Source organism: Chaetura pelagica, unplaced genomic scaffold, assembly GCF_000747805.2.
Source record: "Chaetura pelagica isolate M959 unplaced genomic scaffold, ChaPel_1.0 scaffold80, whole genome shotgun sequence".
Taxonomy (NCBI): domain Eukaryota; kingdom Metazoa; phylum Chordata; class Aves; order Apodiformes; family Apodidae; genus Chaetura; species Chaetura pelagica.
The window spans coordinates 1,724,643-1,745,483 of NW_009951946.1; the positions used below are offsets into that span (position 1 = coordinate 1,724,643).

General features: G+C 40.6%; 1 protein-coding gene across 1 annotated transcript in view; it reads left to right on the plus strand.

The window, feature by feature from the left end:
• Positions 1-14,118: 14,118 nt before the first annotated feature.
• The window catches only part of LOC104388438 (metalloendopeptidase homolog PEX-like), a gene marked incomplete at its 3' end in the record, with an annotated part of 28,777 nt that continues 22,054 nt past the window's right edge, over positions 14,119-20,841 (plus strand). Inside the window, exons 1-3 of the mRNA XM_009997304.1 lie at positions 14,119-14,230; positions 18,395-18,463; positions 20,371-20,532. Of these exons, the coding sequence (XP_009995606.1) occupies positions 14,119-14,230; positions 18,395-18,463; positions 20,371-20,532 (343 nt within the window). The remainder of the gene's footprint in view (positions 14,231-18,394; positions 18,464-20,370; positions 20,533-20,841) is intronic.

Here is a 20,841-nt window from a genome sequence, read left to right on the forward strand (position 1 = left end):
AGAACTGAGGTATTAGAAACATGGAATAAGAATGGTGGAAGGATGTGAGAAATGAATAAGTTGGTACAGTGATCATACATTTTTGTGAACTTGAGCTTCAGAGGTAGAAAGGAAGGAAAGAAGAGGGTGAAATGCACTTCATAGTTGGAAATACGATGACAAGTACTCCTGTGCAGTTTCAAGGGAAGAAGGATGCAGGAGCGAGAGCAGTTCAGATAGGAAGGAAGTGGGGGAATGAACCGGGAGGAGAAACCAGAAACGGGACAGCACAGGTATGCTGGGGATTTAGGGAGCACATTGAGATGTACCAAAAAAGTGCCAATCACACTGCTTTGTTTGTCCTCTGTAGATACAAGGTAGAAGGAAGAGAGACTGGAAATGTCTGGGTTTTCTTTACTCAATAATGATTACAAGATGGCACCTAAGTATTTTAGGAGGAAAAGAAAGTAACTCCTGGGAATGAAATGATAACCAAAAGGAAACACTAGCGTAGACAGATACTCATGAAGGCCAAAGGAAATGGAACTGTGGGATTTAACTGTCATGGGTTGTTACTGTGAGCATGGAAGTGTGGAAGGCAGAAACACACCAGTGGCATCTCTGCTGCCTTCAGCTCTTGTAATTGGGAAAAGAATGAGAACCAGCAAGTGTAAGAAAACAGAACAGCATTGCTCCAGCCATTATAGGGTTTTTCTTCAAAAGGTTTTCTTCATTATAGGGTTTGACTTCAAAGTGCCTTCATTACAACTTTTATTATATATTTTATTATATCTTACTTGAGATGATAAGTTTTATTGACCTCAGTGATGAGTGCACAACATAGAGTGTGACTGGTTGCCTGTGCAGCACTATTAGTATGATTTACTGTGAGAGACCCAAATATGAAAGTATTTTATTTATGTATAATGGTAACATCTTGGTATGAGTAGTCTTTGTATATACAAACAGCTGCTAATATTATCTAACACCTGTTAGATGAACATGCCTAAGACTGCAGCAGATACTAGAAAGTGCTAAGGAAAGCAAATAAAATCTCTCTGGCCTCTACATGCTGATACATGAACACGGAAAGTTACATGAAAAACATGGAGTGAGTATCTTGTAGGTATGCAGCTAACATGCATGTGCTCTGCTGTTCAGGAGCTGCATCTAGCAGATACTGTTGCCTCCAGCAACAGCAATGGCTGTTGACTCACTAGCCTTGAGCTTTGGGCACACTTGCTATACTTAGTGTGTTTCATGTTGAGTGTACAGGTACAAAGTGAGCTCAGGGAGGACAACCACATCTCCTAGGGACCTTATCTTCATACATTGGTGGTCTGCTGTGTCTTCACTGTGCACATTTTTTGTTGTCCCAGACAATGTATGGGGTGCAAGCTAGGAGCTGCTTAAGGGACCTCAAAAGCAAAAGGCTGACTCAAGCTAGCCCAAAACCTTAGTGTACAGGAAGTGGGGCCAACAGCTGGTGGACTGCAGTGCACTTACAGATAGCAAACCACTTGCTCACCCTATCACGTTGAATCAAGACAGTCCAGGCTGTTACTTGTGTGTACAATAGTGGAAAACATCAAATGGCAGTGTTACATTCCAGCACTTCCCTGCATGATCTATACCAGTTCTGACAAAAATTAGCTTGCCTTAATGTAGACGTGCGTTACATCCTTTGTGGAGCCCAGACTGTGAGCCATGGAGAACTGGCCTTTGACTACAATCCAAAGACATTAGCATGTAGAACATCACTTGCTTGTCTGTCCTCAGCCTGTGTGCATGCAGTTGGGCCCTTTTTCTCTCAAAAGCCCTTTGCTGCATTGAGTGGCAGGCTTAACTGTGGGTGCTGTTTGCATCTGGGCAGTAAGACTGAAGCACTGGATATATTGGGCCAACTCAGACATGAGGTGCAGTGCTCACCCAGAAGCCTCCCTTCCAGGAGTGCTGGGTGAATTACACAGGGGAAATGAGAGACAGCTGTAGGACAGGGAGAGGGACACAAATAAGACTTGTGGTTGTGGGTAGGCTGCTGTTCTCACCAGAATGCAGATCTGTAGCCCACAGACTGTGTGTGTGTTCCCTGCTGGTAGGGGATGGGTGAGATAGCCAACAGTGGTAACCTGGATCGTTCTGGAGAGTGATGTGCAGGCTGCAAGAATGCCTTCCTGGAACGTCTTCAACATAAAGAAAATAGAACAATACAATGCTTTACATGTGAGTGACTTGGGAAGGCAATGAACAAGACAAGAGGAATTTAGTGCTCTCAAAGGTAAGTAGAGAAAGACACAGCCTCATTCAAATGTTAAGAGTCTTAACCATTTTTTACTTTCTGACTGAATAGCCTGGATGCATTAAAATATTGAAAACTTTTGGAAGATTTGTCCATAATAATGTTAGAACTAACTCAAGAGAACAACCAAAGAGTTGAACCCCTGCCAAAGCCTTTCTGATGTAGCATGTATCTCTTAGTCTATGGGTCATGCTAGAACTATTGTAAGAGCCTCCTCACAAGATGGACCTAGTAGGTTTGCTGGGACCAGAAGGTGCAGTCCCCCTTGTTCTTTGAACTTCTATTTCTAGATGTGCTGCAAATTCACATGAATATGCAGAGATGTATGAAAATTTAATTAGCCATAACTTCTCAAGGTTCAAAAATATTTCAGACTTCCTTGACTGAATGGAGTGTTCTCTAAAATCTATTCAACCGAGTTCCTTCAACACTAGCAGCTTGCATGAAGGGGTTGATGTGAAGGCATTTCATCTGGTAGCTATGCCATGTCACAGCCATTTTCTCTACACTCCCACCTCTTCATTCTCACCCTGTATTAGTTCCTCTGCTGTGACAGTTGCAGCTAGCTCTCCTCTGGCCATGTGGCAAACCAATTAGGTTAAAAACAAGCAAGCAGAGTCATGAAAAGATGGGGAGCTCGTGCCACATCCGCTACGCTGCTGAAAAGAATGGATGAAACAGCAGTCTGTGTTTAAAATTAACCTATCTGGTTCATTGCGTTGCCAGACAAGCTGTTGTGCTGGCAGACCTGAGTGGTGTGCAGGCATGGGAACTGGTGATGGGGGAGAGCAGGTCAGAGGAAGCTGCAGGATAAGGGAAAAATGTTCAAAGTAAAAGCTGTTGCAGCATCGTAGTTTAATCCTGCTTTAAGAGTTACAGGGGAGGAATTGTTAAGGGAGTTACCCCTTGTTTATTTTCTTGTTATTTTTCTTTGATCCTACCTACTGAATCATTTATGGGTCCCTTCCACCTTTATGATAATAGGATTTCAGTCATCCAGAAGTTTCAAATAGTTTGAATTTTTGGGAGCAGGTAAAAGGTGATGCAGCAGAAACCACATGTCACTTTGATCTAATGGAAATTAAGAGCTTTTTCTGTGTCGATACCCTGCGTGTAGCTTTTGTAGAGTGTGTGTTGTTTTTCAGTTACTTTTTGCCATGCATGCCTTCAAAACTTTTAAATAAAATTTTGTTTATTTTAGCAATTTTAGTCTTCCATTTCATTTCAGGTAAATGGGCTGAATTTTTTCTCTTTCCTGAGGTTAGGTTAAAAATTATGATTATCAGAGCACTCGAGTTTTAACATTTGTTTTTGTTGGTTTTTTTTTTCACAAGGGGTTTATTGTAAAAAATACATGGTCAGCACCCATTTCATGCAGCATTAAGCTTTCTGGCTGTTGATCTACTTTGCTGGGTTCTTCAAAGAGAAAGAAATGCAAGACCTGTTATTTAATTTTATTTTTACTATAGGCAAGATCAGTAATGTGGTTTTAGATCCATATGCAGACAGAGTAGTATTCTATGTTATTGCAAAGGTAAGCAGCTGCTCAGTGAACTATAGCTGGAAAGAAGCTGTGTGGGCCACAGTGAAGCACTCCAAAGTTATTTCCTTCATCTAGCTGAAGTGCTTCTCCCTTCAGGATGCATGTCACTCAGGAGAGCAGACAAACACGGGCTAGGTCTGGATGATGCTTGTGACCTGGCTTCTTGGGACTTGCTTGGCTGCCTGATGGCAGTGAGTGAATAAGTTTTTTTGTGAGTGGCAGAAATTTGGTCTCTTGAGCATTCAGTTGTGAACAAACTATGCTCGAATACATCTGATCTTCAGACGATAAAATACATTACATGTCATGCCAATCAAAGTACATTTTAATACCATGAAATGTTTGTTAGTGCTTCCAGATTCATGTAACAGTGCATGTGTTTCATTCAGTATTTATGTTAACTTGTAATAGTACTTTATAGTTGCTATAATCCCCAGATAAGTGAAGAAAAATAGCAGCAAGCCATAAATGATTTTATGAAATAAAGTTGAAAATACCTGATTCCTCTTAAGAGCCTGTTTTCCCGAAACAAAGGCAAAGGCTGTAATGCCCTAAGACAGTACAGTCACAGCATCACAGTATGAAAGCTTGGATGGGACCCTGAGTTTTATCTGTTTGACCCAGAATGAAACGAGCTGTGTTGGCATCATTCTTGTTAACCTGTTCTGGTGCTCCGAAAGACCTGAGTAGTGACTGCAAAGAGAATGAATTAACTCCAGCAAAGGTCAGCAGCCTGCTGGAAAGCTAGAAGGTGGCACTTTATTTTCTCAGACTACTTCTCTAGAGTAAGATTTGATACCAGATAAAGTTTGGAAGTGCCTCTGCAGGAGGAGCAGGTCTTAGGCGCTAGGAGGTGTAAGAAAAACCTGTCAGGAAATTGAGGTCTTTCCCTTGAAACCGATGATAATCTGGGCTATGTGACCATATCCTGGCTGGCTACAGCACAGCCCAGGATCCTGATCTCTGCTGTCCCTAACACACTGCAGTTCTCCACATTGTTTTGTGTTGTTCTGCCACCCTGAGTGTGGTTGTGAGTTGTGCCTAGATGGGGATTCAAGTCACAATTGAGAAACCAGTAGGAAATTCTGTTGTGTGTCTTAGTGGAGATGTAGTCTGGGTGTGAGTGCTTTCTCTCTGGATTGGAGAGGTGGAATATGCCTGTACAGGATCTTACATTATCTAATTGCTGCTTCAAAAGCCATGATACTCCTAGTTTATATTTAGAAATTTATTGCCTAGCTGTGGAGTTTTGCCTAGGTGTGTTCTGGCCAAACTTATTTCTGCTGATTGTCCAAATTGCAGGATACTTACAGTGACTATCACTGTACATGCAAATTGCAAGACACTTATCACGACTATCCCTTTTTATTTAAAGAATAGTCTTCATGAAAGTTTGGCTTGAGTATTGTTGTAAAATTGGGTAATATATCTCTCATTTCAGTCAACCAGTTCAACCACGGAAGAAGCTGATCATGTTTCCAGTAATTTTAAAGAACTGTGATCAGAAATAGCATATAATTGTTAAAGATCTGTAAATTTATCTGTGTCTTTTAGTGGACTAAGATTCTGTCATTTGCTTGAGAAGTGCCTAATGAAGACCCAAAGTGAACTTTAAAAGAATGTGATTTTTCTATAAGCTTTAGAAAACAGTTTAGTTTTAGGGAATGTAACTTTTCTTCCCTGTAAGCATTCTTTATCATGACTATTTTTGTCGTGATTAGCTTCCCTAATAGTACTGCTAATTGCATTGCACAGCTTTTTTAGAGTAGCTAATAAGAGCTGTACTGAGGTACTTTAATCAGAACTAGGTCCCTAGTCCAGCTTCTTGTTCTTGAGTTCTACCAACAGTGCTTCAGGAGCATTATACTGCATAGTGATCCAGCTTTTGGTATCAAGTAGTTTGGGTGCATTTGCCTGTTCTGTCTTTAATTTTTTTTCTTTAGGGACAGATAAACTCAGTGATCATGTATTGTCACTGCCTGTTTCATCCCGCAGCCTCTCAGAAGCTGCAGATTCACACCCTTGTTTGTCAGAGCTTCCCTTCAGATTTTCATTATTTCATTGATACTTTTGGCCTGTGATGGCTAAGGTGGCAAAGATCTAGATGACTTTAGCACTGTACCATCCCTGAGTCTGTGGATCCCCTTGCGAGCTTGAACTAACCTTTCTATTGCTAATTCAACATTATTGTTAATGGAATGCTTATTCACTTTTTTTTTTAAATGTTATTGCTGAATTTCTATTCTGTTTTCCCCTCTTTCAAACAGAGGTATGAGTGTTTTTCCTAAATTATTCTGCTCAGAACAGAAAGAATGTTTGGCATTTTTCCTTAAGCCCCTTTCAGATTTGTGCCCTTCTCATGCAAATTTTTTATGATACTAGAAACTGAAACCAAGTAATCCAGAACACCTACTTTCCTGCTTCACTGTCTGCAGATAAGTCACAGAAGAATAAAATCACTGTTTTTCTTTGGTCCTACATAAATCCTTTACCCAAGCATAGCAATAAACTTGAAGCTAGTACACTCATCATTTCAAATTTAGTGAAAATCCGAAGCACTGACTTTGAGGAAATATAAATGAATGCAGCAAATACTCCATGCATGTATGCACAAGTTTTACTCAAAGTTTTGTTCTGTTTTTAGTGAGGTTTGGGTGTAAATCCATAAAAATGTAAGGCAGTGACAAATCTGTGTGTGGTTTATAGCCATGTGTCAATAGGAAACAAAGCCTAAACACACAGAGCTTTCTTTTAAATAGAGATGTTGGAAACTTCAGGGAAAGGCTGTCAGAGACATAGCAATTTGGGTCATAAAGATAATTATGTTTAATGCCTAACTCTTTGATTCTTGAGGACTTGCTGATTCTGTCCTGTGGGGCCTCATGCTGTGGTTTCAATCTGAAGTGATTCTGGCCTCCACTTTCCCAAGATCTTGATCACGAAGTGCATTTAAGCCCTTCTCAGGGGCTGCTGTATGTTATTGTCAGACATGCACGTAATCACTGGAATGGCAGTGAGACTGGGACAAGAACAGATGATACCTGGAAATAGCTGTACTGAACGAGAGACACAAAGTCTTAAGTTGTCATGGGGTGATGTAGTCACAACTTATTTAATGTGGGATTTTTCTAGCTTTTAATTGTGTTTAAAGTCAATTGTAATCTCGTTTTGAGATGAGGGAGAGAAAAGAATCCACTTGAGTAAAATACCTGTGGGCATTACTTCTCTCAAGTCATTGGTGATAGAATGAGAAGAAATGGCCTCAAGTTGTGCCAGGAGAGATTTAGGTGGGATATTAGGGAAAAATTCATTACTGAAAGAGTGGTCAAACATTGGAACAGGCTGCCCAGAGAAGTGGTGGACCATCCCCGGAGGTGTTAAAACAAATGTGTAGACATGGCACCTCAGGACATTTTTTAGTTGGCATGGTGCTGTTGGGTAATGTTTGGACTTGATGACCTTAGAGTTCTTCTCCAACCTTAATGATTCAATGATTCTACGATTCTATGATTCTGATCTAGCTATAGCAATACCCTAAAATCATAGGGTCCTATAGTTGGGTCATCAGGTTATAAAAGGAGAACAAGTTAATCAGGCAGGACCTGCCTGTCATAAACCCATGCTGACTGGGCCTGATCCCCTGGTTGTCCTATATATGTCTTCTAATAACATTCAAGATGATCTGCTTCATGACCTTCCCTGGTACCAAGGTCAGACTGACAGGTCTATAGTTTCCCAGATCCTCCTTTCTGCCTTTCTTATAGATGAGTGTTACATTTGCTCCCCTCCAGTCCATTGGGACCTCCCCAGTTAGCCTGGACTTCAGGTAAATCATGGAAAGTGGCCTGGCAATCATGTCTGCCAACTCTTTCAGCACCCTTGGATGTAACCCATCTGGTCCCATAGACTTGTGTGTGTCTAAGTGGAGTATCAGGTCTCTGACCACTTCCTCTTTAATTGTGATGACCTCATTCTGCACCTCCTCCCTGTCCCCTAGCTCATGTGGCTGTACATCCATGGAGCAGCTAGTTCCACTGCTAAAGACTGAGGTGTTGAGCACCTCAGCCTTTTCCTCATCCTGTGTTACTAAGATTCCCTTTGCATCTAATAAAGGATGGAGATTTTCCCTAATCCTCCTTTTACTGTTAATGAACTTATAGAAAGATTTTTTATTACCCCTAACAGCTGTAGCTAGTTTGAGCTCTAGCACTGCTTCGGCTCTCCTAATTTTCACCCTGCATAAGTTCACTTCATCTTTATAGACTTCATGAGTGACCTGTCCCCTCTTACAAAGGTCACTGACACTCCTTTGTTCCTAAGGTCCAGCCAAAGGTCCCTATTTAGCCAGGCTGGTCTTCTACCCCTCTTACTGTTTTTTTGGCACATGGGGACAGCTCTTGTGCCTGTAAACTTCTTTCTTGAAGTAGGTCCAGCCTTCCTGGACTCCTTTATCCTTCAAGGCAGCCTCCCAAGGGGGACTTTGTCAATCATGAGTCTTCTGACCAGGTCAAAGTTTGCCCTCCGGAAGTCTAAGGTGTCAGTTTTACTAACCCCTCTCCTTGTTTCTCCAAGAATCAAAAACTCTGACTTCCCCCACAAGATCTTCCATGTTCACCAGAAGCAGGTCCAGGAGGGGACCCTCCCTGGAGGGGAGCAGGGTTGTTTTTTTTTAAGCCAGCCTGTTCCCTGAAAACAGAGATTATGCAGCTGTACTTTCCTGAGCTCTGTTTCCCCTTTCTCCTGCCAAGTCTTGCTCAGTAACCATGGGCCTTGTCAGCCAACTTCAACCAAATTCGACAGAGGGGTTTTGGGCTCAAAGGTATTAAGTTCTAACAATTTTTTTGCCTTGGTGGAAAGGCCTCTTTATTCTGCTGGAAGGGCTTCAGTGCAAGTATAGGCCTTGATAGGCACAAGAGAATCCATCATGCAGAGGGTTGTGACGAAACAGCCTTCATTTCACCAGAGCTGGTACCTTATGGGACTGTTGAGCTCTACTGCCTTGGATAGTAAAGCACATGGAGGAGTTTTTTGGTCCACTTTTTCAAGTTTTCTACAAAGGTCAGCAGAAACAAGTGAGCAGATACCCTCTGGCAGTGTCAGGGTGCCCCCAGTTTCCTGGCTTTGTGGAGCAATTGCTCTGCTCATGGCTTCAGTTGTGTCTGAGCTTTGATGCTTCTGAAGATAGATTTGTGCTGCTGTGCTAATACTTTTGGAGATCCAAGTGTGAGAGTAGGCAGGAGCCATTGCAGAGGTAGTCATGCTTCTCCGAGTGGAGGGCACAGTAGGGGGATCTCCTTGGTAGATGTTGAGAGCAGCACCAAATGGATCTGATGGCTCTCCTTGTTTTGATTTCAAATGTTGATGAATATATGTCTCACTACACACCCAAAAATTCATCAATGAGACAAACTCATTGGAAACCAAGTTTCTTGGTTCCACTGTTCATATGAATACTCTTTCACAGCTGTGACTTAACATTTGGACAGAGGAAAATAGGTTGGTAAAGCTCTGATGCAATATTTTAAAGAAACAAGAGATAGATGTGTCCTGTCTATACCCCTGCACCTACACTGTGGCAGTTGGAAATCTCACATTTCCTAGCAGTGTCTTTTTCAGTGCTTTTTCAACTTCTGTTCACAGTTGGCTCATGAAAAAAAAACCAAAACAAAAACACAAGCTCTGGATTACTAGAGAGTATTTTATATATCTCTTAATTCCCAAATAACATGCCTTTCTGCAGTCCATGTCAGCAAGTACCCTGGACATGGACTCCAGGTTTAATCTATACAGTGGGATGACAGGTGAAGACTATGCACATAGGATGGCAGTATGCAAACACACTCTTGTTAGAGTGTGAATGTGGCTTTTAGCTTTTTAAACTATAATTTAATCTGCATCTTGAAGAAAATTGCTGGAAAACCTAAAGCAGTAGTTCTTTCTGCTTGAGAGCATATGCATTGTTTCATGAAAGTGCTTTTTCAAAAGCAGCTCTAAAAAAGCTTACAAAATTGAGTGGTTTAATTTTAATTATCCCAGATGTTGGCTTTCACAGTGAGTTGCTGGTTGAGTTAGATGCAAACACCTTTTGGTCAGAGAATGCAATGTTTCCTACAGCGGGGACAAGTTTTTATTGGAAAAATGAGAATAGCTCAGCCTACTCAGAATAAAAAAAACATAAATTAAAAAAAAATTGATTTAGGGAGTGAAGTGTTGGGAGGACTAAGTTTTCTGCTTTGCAGGGTGTTCTCTCCACAGTTGCAGTTATAGCTAAGGGAAAAGCTTGCCACCAGCAGTTCAGAGCCCTGCAAGGCCTATAGGCTCTGTGTTGACTCTTAATTAATTACCCTCATTCTGATGGCTGCACTAAGACCTTCTGTGATGTGGATGTACTGGTTGAAAACAATGGAGTTATTTATTTCCAGCTGTATCTGTCACATGAATATAGGACCGATTTGTGCCAGCGTGTGGTTGCTGTTGGCTGCAGCACAGAAATTCTGGGGGTTTGTAGTCAAGAGAGCATAATTTTTAAGTTTCAGAGATCTGAGGACAAATGGTCAACCTGTCTTCAAATGCAACATGTTGGGTTTTTCTCAAGCACGTCATCTGTACATAAAGCCCAGTTGGCTGATTCTGGCTACAACAGCTGCATATTTTGAAAAAACAGTTCAAGGTCCCATAGTGGAACACTTGAATGAAAGGGAACATGACCTGTACTCTGACTCCTGCTATTTATCTCTTTAAATGAAGCCAAGATACACCTCTGCTTTTCTGCTGAAGCCATTCAAGCTGTAGCTGGTGACTCCGCCTCCAGCAGGATGTTAGTGACTATATTCTTCCTTTTACCATGAGCTAAAAATGCTCAATAGGGCATCATCAAAGCTGTGTGATGCTTTGATTGTAAACTGCTTCTGTCAAACTGAACTAATTCATTTAAGGTAACCTGTCAGTTGCCTTTCAACTAGGTCAAAGTCTTTAGTGGGCACCATGAGGACAGTGTCTTCTGAGGAAGTGTCTTTTGTAAATAATGTATTGGCATAACCTAATATGTTTTACATGCATTATTTTTGTTTTTATAATTAAAGCTAAACTGTTTTATTTCTGTCTGCATTAAAAGTATCAGTAATTGTTATAATACCATTTGAAGTTACCTAAGTGCAAGAAAGACAAAACGTTTTGCAGTGCTCAAACTCATTGCCAGTGGGTCTTTCAGCAAGCTTGGGCTGAACATGTGCTGACCTTGAGCAGTTTTGTTGTTCCAGACATTCACTGACACCTCTGTAACTCTGGTTTTGACTGTTGCCAGTGAAAACTAGGTGAAACGTGGGGGTTTGTATGTCTATTGAATAATCAAACCTCAGGAAATGGGAACTGCCATAAACCAAACTATGTGGGGAGAAGCTGGCATAGTACTATTGATTTTAGCTCTGATCAAGCACTCTTGCCTGACTCTGGCATAAATGATGGAAGTGAGAATTGTCACTGCTTATGAAACAGAGAGCATGTGCTGGTGCTTGTGAGAGTACAAGACTGCTCATACAGGAGCACTTCCATATGTAGACGGACTTTTTCTAGAATCTGGGATTGCTATGGTTCAGCCTGGAGCATGTTCCAGAGGGTTTGCCAGCTCTTTCATAAGGGTTTGGGTGGAAAACTTTGTGCATTGCCCTGGCATTGTTATAAATGCCAGAACGATCCCATTGTTTGAGTGGGATCTTGGTCAGAGGCAGTTCTGAGTGAATGAAAAGTGATTTAGACCATGTTGCATTTAATTACTACTTTTTTTTCCCCTCCCCTCTGTCTGTTCAGTGTTTTATGACTGTTAAAAGAGTGTTTGCACAGGCTCGTTAAGTGCCTTATTGGGCTATAATAGCCAGGAGTGCTATTAGCAGTTCCAGCATGGCCATGTATCGTGTACCTGCCAAAGAGCTGCTGGAGCTGTGATGAGTAAGGCAACCAAATCCTAGCACACTCCTCAGAAACACGTATCAAATTCAACAAACTTCTGTTACTGAGCAGCAGTATCAGAAGCTGATATGCATTTGCTCGGTGCACCTCTTCAAATACTGCCAGGAATTGACCTCTATGGTTTGTTGTCTGTGGGGAAACCAAGATGAGTAATTGACTACAACCAGAGGGAAGGATGCTTATACCGTGCCTGCAGACCTAAACTTAGAGAAATCATTCCTTTTCTGGCAGGTGATTTGTGATTTTCTTGCCAAAGGATCATGCACTGCTTGGGGCTGACTCTTCAGAGGAGTCCTGTAATTGGAGCTTGCTGGTCCTTGCTGGGTTATCTCCATGTTCTCATAGCCCTCACCTTCCCTTTGGCTGTTTGGGAGAAGGGGCTGAATTGTCCAGCCTCTCCCTTATATGCTTCCCTGTCTCCTTTTTCCTTCTTCACCTCCACAGTTTTCCTGATGGAAATAACTGGTTGCTGCTTTGCACTGTTGAAGTTGTTCTTTGTCTGTGGGCTGATGTTGTCCTATAAAGAGAGCATAACCTTGCAAGCAAAAAGCTGGTAATGGAACACTAACAAAGCGTGATATTCAGCACATGCTATTACTTCTCTAGGGAGCAAAACTTTAAAGTTAGTAAGTATGGGGAAATTTGAGTAAGAATGTGGTAACTTCAAGTTGGGGGGATATAAAGCTGGTGGACAGTATGTGTCAATCTAAAAGCTATTCAGCATTTGTGCTGTTGGTGGTTCAATACTGGCACAGGAGGAATATGATTAGGCAGCCTATAGCAAATGCTTGTCAAAGGGTTCTTCTGAAATTTACTCAGCATTTGGATTATTGATTAAGTGTTGAGATCACAGCATGTCCATACATTTTCTGTGTCAACATCCTGCCCTTTTGGCAGCACCTTTGAGCCTCCTACTGATTTCTGATATGAAGACTCAATAGCACCAAAGTCACTTAAATATCTTATCCAACGTGTGCTGGTAACAGACTTGTGCTTGGGATTGCTTATAGCCAGGGATCTGCTCACACCCATGGAGTCATTCATGCACAAATGGGAACTCTTTTACTGAGAGGTACATGGTCCTCCTGGTTTGATGGCACCATTTCCTCCTTCTTCCTCAGTTGATAGATGTAAAAATTTGAGGGTTAAATGTGGGTCAAGAAGGCAAGTGAAAAGAAACCATTTTTTCCAAGCAAAAACGAGTCCTTTTGAAGCTGGCTGGAGAAAAGGAATGGCAATAAGAAATTAGGGCATTTTATCCAGGCTGTAGAGGGGGTTGAGGAGTGAAGGGTTTCAGGACCTTCAAACTCTAAGTCTTCTTGTGGATGGAGTGGGCTCTTCCTTTATGTCCGTGTGAGATCCAGGACAACTTGTGTGCAGATGCTCCTAGGGAAAATCCATTCAGTCTCCAAATGGATAACTTTGCCATCACACACACCTCGTGACATACGCCTTTCTTCCCTCTACTTGCACAGTAGATACTTTCCACTAAGCTCATAGTAGTACTTGACTTGGAAGCATGGGATCATCTCTTAAGATTCATTGTGCATCAGCAAGGACCGAAATATCTTGCCTGTAAAAAAATGAATAAATTTAAAAATCTAGCTTTTAAAACAGCACAATTGTGTAGGTTCTGCTGATTATTGCTTTGTGCTGCACAACTGTGATTTTTGGCACACACTGTCACATACCAAATTCCCAAAATAAAATGCTACATGATATTCTGAGAGCTCTTAGGAAGCTTTAAAAAAGGATTTGTCTGCTGAGTGGGTATCGCTTCTGCTGAAGCTAAATGATGCAGTGGGAACGGTTTAAGAGAAGGAAACTTTAGTCAGCAGATAATTAGTCCTTTTAAATAAGCACAAGGGGAAAACAGAAAACCTTCTGTCAGTCTTGTCTTTGTAAAAGTTTTCAGCAATCCTGCTTTGATTGTAAAGGGTTTACAGCTATATGTTTGAATAGCTAAAACATCTGTTCCGCAACGTTGTGAAATCCTCGTGTTCGGAACCCCAGATAAGGGGGACGGCTGAGCGATTGGCTCCGAGAGGCTCTACAGGCAGCAAGGGCTGTACATACCCTGGTCACCGCATGCCTTTCCTCCTCCTGGTCAGAGGAAAACGTAGGAGACAGCTTCTATTTTACTTGTGATTTTCCTTTGAGGGAGAGAGAGCAGGAAGTCCCTAGGAAATGGTTCACAACAGAAACCTGGAGTTGTAAGTAGGAGCAAGGAGGAGGAGGAGAGCTCATGGGTGCAGTTTGTTGAAATACTGATACCACAGCAGTGGAGGAAAACCAGACTTCTGTGAGAGCCAGCACATCCCAAGCCATCCCGATGGAAGGAGAGACAGCACCCGAGGCCAGGAGAGGAGCCAGCAAAGCCACACGGATTGCCCTCGGCGTCTTTCTGAGCAGCACCGCTGTGCTTGGCACTGCACTTTTCTTGGGTAAGTGACAAGGTCAAGGCTAACCTGGATGTGACCCTCCCCAGCCTCTCCACTCGGTGCCAGTGTTTGTGCTCCACAGAGTGTTTTAGTGAAAATCTCAGCCTCTGCTTCTTTCCCCCCCATTTTATATTTATCCTGAAATGGAAATGTGTCTGGAAAAGAAGGAATTTGTTATGGGAATGTTAGAGCTGGAAGGTGCAAAGTGAGCTCAAGTAACTTTTTGAATGCTGAATTTAAATTTGCATGCTCAGTTGAATGTGTTCTAGCCAGAATTGGGTTCTTTAGCAGAATGGGGAGACATGGGTGGATTATGCACATCAGTTGTGCTGATTGCAAGTCGCAGATTGATGCCAATGTGGGCTAATATCCTCTGTTTCCTGAATATGCACACATTTTGTGGAATCTTTGGGGTTTTCCTTCATTTGGTTTTCATTTAGGGCTTGCCTAAAATTCCTGTAGAAGGCTTCAATAATGCATATGCTTGCACATTTTTTAGATGTTTCTGTTCTTCTACAATGAATCGCAAAGTTGTCTTAGCAAAAATCATAGAGTACATCTGGGATGAAATTAAAATGTTTTGATCAGATTTATAAGCTGTAACTGGACATGATAGAGAAGGAATTAGTTTTTCTTCTCTGGAATTTGGAATCTGTAGATGAGTGTTGTTTTTTTTTTTTAATATTACATTGAAGCATATGCCTACATCTATAAAATGATGTGAAGAAATATAAATGCACCCAAACCACCAGGCAGAGAAGAGAAAGCAGCATTGTATCCTGTAAGAACTTCCAGAGACAGATCCTCTTTTGGAATAATTCAGCCCAACTTTTAATTTCTTTAGGGACACACAGATTTCCCTGAACTGGAGGGAACTTAGCCTCTAAGCATATCTTTTGCTTCCCTCTGATCATTTGTGAACTTGTTTGCAAGGCCTTTTGCATTTATCACCACAACAGATAAAATTACCACAGGTTTTCTATAGAATATTTAAAACACCAGGCTCACAATCAGTGCTTTACTGCTATAGAGCAAATTCTACAAACACTTGCAGGCAAGAAGTTTTTATGTATTAGAGTGATCCCACTCAGTTCAACAAAACTCTATAAATATGAGCAAGATTGAATCTTCAACTTGTTAGTGTAGAACACTGTTTCTAAATGAACAATAATGTTTTTCACTTAAAGAATATAATATCAAACACTAGGGAGTCATGGACAGACCTTATTTCTGGGGGGTTTTTTTGGCACTAGAATGTTCACTTATTGTTTTTTAAAAGGATTAGATGTTTGCCACCATAGCTTGTCAGTGATTGAAGTGCTTTGTCCATAGACCAGATGTGAAAATTGAAGTAAATATATTAATTCTTAAAGATAGTTTTCTAAGTGTGCTTAGGCCTGTTCAGTAGCCAGGGATCCAATGTCAAAATTTTCATTGGCATAACTGCTAAGAAAATAAAATTGCTGGCTTTGGGTCAACCAAAATGTTTTTAGGATGTGTTTGGATATCGTCTGAGGTTTTCAACCAAAAGAATAAAGGAAAAAAGTTACATGGTTTTGCATTATCTTTTTGTCAATGCAATGTTTCCATGTTTCGTTGTGACACTGTGTTTTATTTGTAAGTTTGAGTTTAACTCTTTCTTTAGTTTTTGTTAAACTGTAGAGAAGGAAACCATTTTTTCTGATTGTGTGGAACATTTCAGGCACCTCAAGATAACCTTTTTTTCTTTGGTTTTCTGCAAAAAATTATTTTCTGGTAGACCTGAAACAATTTCCCTTTAATTTTCCAGCCTGAGGAGTGAAATGTAGTCTTCTCCTGCTTCTTTTGTTTCTTCTTCTCAGAGCTTCTACAACTCAAAGAAGAATTTGGGAGAATCACGTATTTGTATTCACTGTTACTTGCTCATACTGGCTGTAGCCCTACCATGACTTCAGCAGGGAGCTGCCAGGGAGGTCACCTGGCATCACGTGGGGTTTTGCCCTCTGCTCTTTAGATGGTTATTTGGGCTATGGCAGGACAGGAGCCACCTCATTCATGGGAGCTGAGGCCAGAGCAAAAGGAATTGAATTGCTCTCCAATTCCCTTGGGAAAAAAAACAAAACAAAACAAAACAAAAAAACAGCTTTGAACATCGATTCAGTAGCCTCTGCTCCTGATTTGCCAGACCTTTCAACTTCTCAGATTATAGGAACATCCACACTAATTGCACCTGCTTATTTGTATGCCATTTCCCCTTTCAGGTTTTTTTGGGGGGATATGAATTAGAATTTATATTTATTTAAGAATCTGGATACAGGCTTAAAGAGAGAAAAAACTGAAACACTAAGTGTTACAACCATAACTGTAGTTAATAATGTGATGGTTAGTTCTCTTAATGACAACAAAAAGGCAAGAGAACAAAACCAGGGAAAGTTTTTCAACCGAAAGCTGTTAGTTAAAAGGGAAATATTACTGTCAAGTATTATTATTTTTAATTTGCTTTAATGATGAAGTTGTACATGGAACCAAACCAGCTGAAATGGTATTTTGCTTTGTTTATAAGAATCAAAACCATGAGGGCCACTACGGATTCTTTTTTATTCTCCCTCATTTTCCATCAAGTGTAAAAGAGTTAAACAGTGTCTAGAATTTTCCCTCATTTCTCTTCTTTGTTAAGAAAAAAAATCTAGCAAACTTTAAAGACCTGGACAGTTTCTAAAAGGCTAACTTTAAAGCAGGGAAGATGTGAACTGGGAGGAGTGCAACACTTAATTAATAGGCACATTGTCTATTATTTACAGTTCACATGTCTTGAAATGGTATTCTGGGCACCTACACTTCTCTCTTTTCTACTGTTCAATATTCCAGTTCCAATCTTTATATGCCTCAAAATCTCATGTATTTCTTGGCTAATTTACAAAGGTTGTTGAGGTGTTGTGTTTCACTGAGTCAATGCAAGCTTTGATGAAGTCAAGAAATAGTTTTACATTCTCAGTTTCTAAGAAAATGTGATTGAAATCCAGCCATTCTTGTCATTAATTGTTATTAAAGCTAGGAGGCTGGAAGAGATGAAAAAGCTTTGTATTAAATTCAAGCATTAGGTTTTTTATAGTAAAACTTTCCTGTGCTTAAATAACATTTCACATTTTCCTATCCCTTTTGAATACTATATAACTACAGGAGAAATTGCTTTGTAAGTATCAGCACTGGTAAAGCTATGATACCTTAATATATTCCATTGCTGGGTTTTTTTGGTTTTGTTTTTTTTTTTTTTTGTTATTGAGTTATTAAGATAATGGATGAGAGGCATTTCTTTATGTCTACTGAGCACATCTACTAAGTCTTATTTAATCTACCCCTTGAAACTGTCCCATTCTCATCCTGAATATCAATTATCTGCATATTTGCTGCCTGACAGCAGAGTCTGAAATTAGCAACTCCTATGCTTAAGTGTCAGAGGCAGCTGAAACATGCTTTTCAAAACTGAGCAAAATTAACTGACAATTTCATAGTTCTTGTCAGCAAGGTTTGGGGAAGCAAATACAACTGCAGTACTTTTGGAAGCCAGTTCTGACAGAAACCACGTTGTGCCTTATAAACCACAGCCATTCCTGTGCCCATTGCCCTCTGATTTATCCCAAGCTGGCAGAAGGGGAGCCTGAAAGTGTCCTGTTGGTGCTGGGTGGCACCAGGCCATGCAGTGCTGCTGCAGAAGGTACAGCAGGGCAGGGTGAGCTTGGGAGAAACTGTGGAAGCCCTGCAGAAGATGGCTAGGTAGCTCCACACGGCATCATCGGCTGTGAATGGTGCTTCTCTGGAGGATAACAGCAAGTAGGGTTAATTGTGTTGTGGGGTACTCACTGCCTGTCAGTAAGGCTGCAGTGTTGTTACTCCAGGCTCTGTGCAAATGGGCAGGGAGAGACATACTGCCTTGCTCCATGCTGCCTTGCTCCATGCTGCCTATGAACCAACACAGAGGAAGAAGGAAGCAGGCACAGGAGGGGAAAACAATTTGCTACGAGCTGCGATATTTACTTAGCATACATTCTAACAGTTTTAAATCAATGCAAGCAGAGCCTCATTAGGGCCCGAGTCTGCAGTGACATTTGAGTGATCCAGTATACAACATGCAGCTGCTGTGGTCAAAATTCATTACAAGTGATCTCATTATGGTTTTCCATTTTGCAGCTAGCCAAGGTCTTATAAAGCTTCATTCGAAGCAACAGTACTGTTTGACCTCAGAATGCATTGAAGTTGGTAAGCAACAATTTTATCCTATTATATCATGATTATAGTATGTTAATGAGATATTTATACTGTGCATAATTTTTCTGTGAAGCATTTTACTTTGAAAACTTCATTAATAATGAGGGGAAAAATTACTCACCTTTTAAAAAAGTAATTGTTTAAGTTGCTGCATATCTGTTTACTTTCTACGATTAAAATTCATGTTTTAAATAATTTTAAATCAATACTGCCTGGGTTATCTCAAAGAATCCCATCATGCTTATTATTTTTTAAATAGGAAACCAAAACAGAGCTTTGTTCCCATTGAATCAAGGAGAGCTTTATCGTTGAGTGTAAAGAGAGCACAGAAAAAAAATAGTTACCAAATCTTGAAATCTCTCCCTCCCTCAACTGTTTTATTGTCAACAAAGTGGACACTTAGAGATCTTATAAGAGTATTTATTTCCATTTGGAACCATATTAAGCTGAAACTGTGAGGTGTTTGGTGTGTGTTTGAAATCCTGAGAAATTCTGTGGGGCTCTGTAAGTTGAAAAATTTGCAGTTCTCATTACCAGGATGTTTCTTGTCATTCTGCTCTGCACTACACTGATAGTACTCTTGGCCACTACCCTCCAGCGCTGGTTCTTGAATAAACAGAAATATGTAAGTAAAGTGGGATGACAAATGAAAATACCACCACTACCAACCCAAAATACCAACAAAAAAACATGTGAAGGCTTCATCTTCAGCTTTAGAACAACAACAGCAAAAAGAAGTCTGAATATGACTTGTCGTTCTTCTTCTCATGTACAAATGAAATAACACATTTTTTGTAACCTCAGCAGAAGCTGGCATTTGGCACAACATCAGACTTGGATAGTTACATTATTTTGACTGATTTAGTTCAGAGGGGGCTGTGTAGTGACTACATAGTGTTTTGAGACCTGAACCTTGCCTTGCTGAACAGCTTTTCAGTGACAGAGAATTGCTAAGGATCAAAATGTCTCCAATGTAGTCAGTTAGAGAGTTTATAATGTAAGAGAGAGAATTACAGCTGAGACATAAATATATCATAGGTAGAGTTACTCTGAGTGGATGAAGAAGGGTTAATGGGTGCTAGAAGTAGTACCATAAACTCTGTAAAAGTTACAATATTTCCTGCTAGGATTTTTAATCAGTTATTTAGATAAGCCTCAAAACACATGGTCATTTAGGCAAAAAATGTCCAGTATCCACATACTCCATGTTACTTGACCCATGTATATTTATGCCACAATAACCATGATGCACACTCATTTGACTACGTACTCCAAAGTTATGAAGTCTCTGGCTTGTCAGACTGATCTCTGCCTTACCAGTCTCACCTGCAATAGCTGGTGGGGATGCAGTCACAAAATGGAGCTGAAAATGCGACTATTGTCTTTTCCAATGAATGGTAGATCTGAACTTGATTTGTTTTCTTGTGAAGCTATTCAGCTAAAGGTAAACAGTGCATAATTTCTGGAATGGTAATTACAATCTGTTTGATATTTATTGCTACTCAGTTTCTCAGGCAACTATTTCCATCACGGTGACAGTGGAGATCCCATCTTCAAGTGTCTGGCTCCAGTAGTTCACAACCCTCTAATGCTAGGTTCAGTGGTCATTGCTGTACAGCACTCAAGAACATTCATTGAGGATTTTTTTGTCTTTTTCTTGCTTCCCATGTGGGCACTGTTCGAGGCTAGATAGAGAAGCTGGTTGGTATCTTTGTTGCTCTTAAAAAAATGGCAGAGATCAGTGTCAGTCCTAGAACAGCAAGACTTAGCTTTGCAAGTAAGGTCAGCATCACGTTGCAGAGAGTGATAAATGTTAATAGTTTCTGGACTGTGACCTCATGTAATTAACTGTTTAGGAAGATGTGTTCCATAAAATCTCTGTGGTGTCTTTTTCGCAGCTGCTGGCATCTTGAGCAAGATAAATCAATCCGTAGATCCATGTGAGAACTTCTATCGATTTGCATGTGATGGCTGGATATATAATCACCCTATTCCTGAAGACATGTCAAATTATGGTGTTTATCCTTGGCTGCGACACAATGTGGACCTCAAACTAAAGGGTAAGTGTCTCAGTTCTGAAAATGTTCGGTTGGGTTGTCACTGTAGCTTGTTAATTGGTTGTTTCTGAAATTTATGAAGACTCCATAGTGCTTTCTGATAATTTGATAGTGTCCAACAGCCCAACTTTATGTTCTCTTTTAAGCATATTTTTGCTGGTTTTTATTGAAAATAACATTGAGAGATAGTGAATTATAGCAGAAACAGAACCTGGGAGGAAGAATACAACTGCTGGAAACTCTAAGAGTTTAGAATGGTGGGATGAAAGGATAGTCTTTCTACCAAAGGAAGAGGTGAGAGGAGCTGAACTC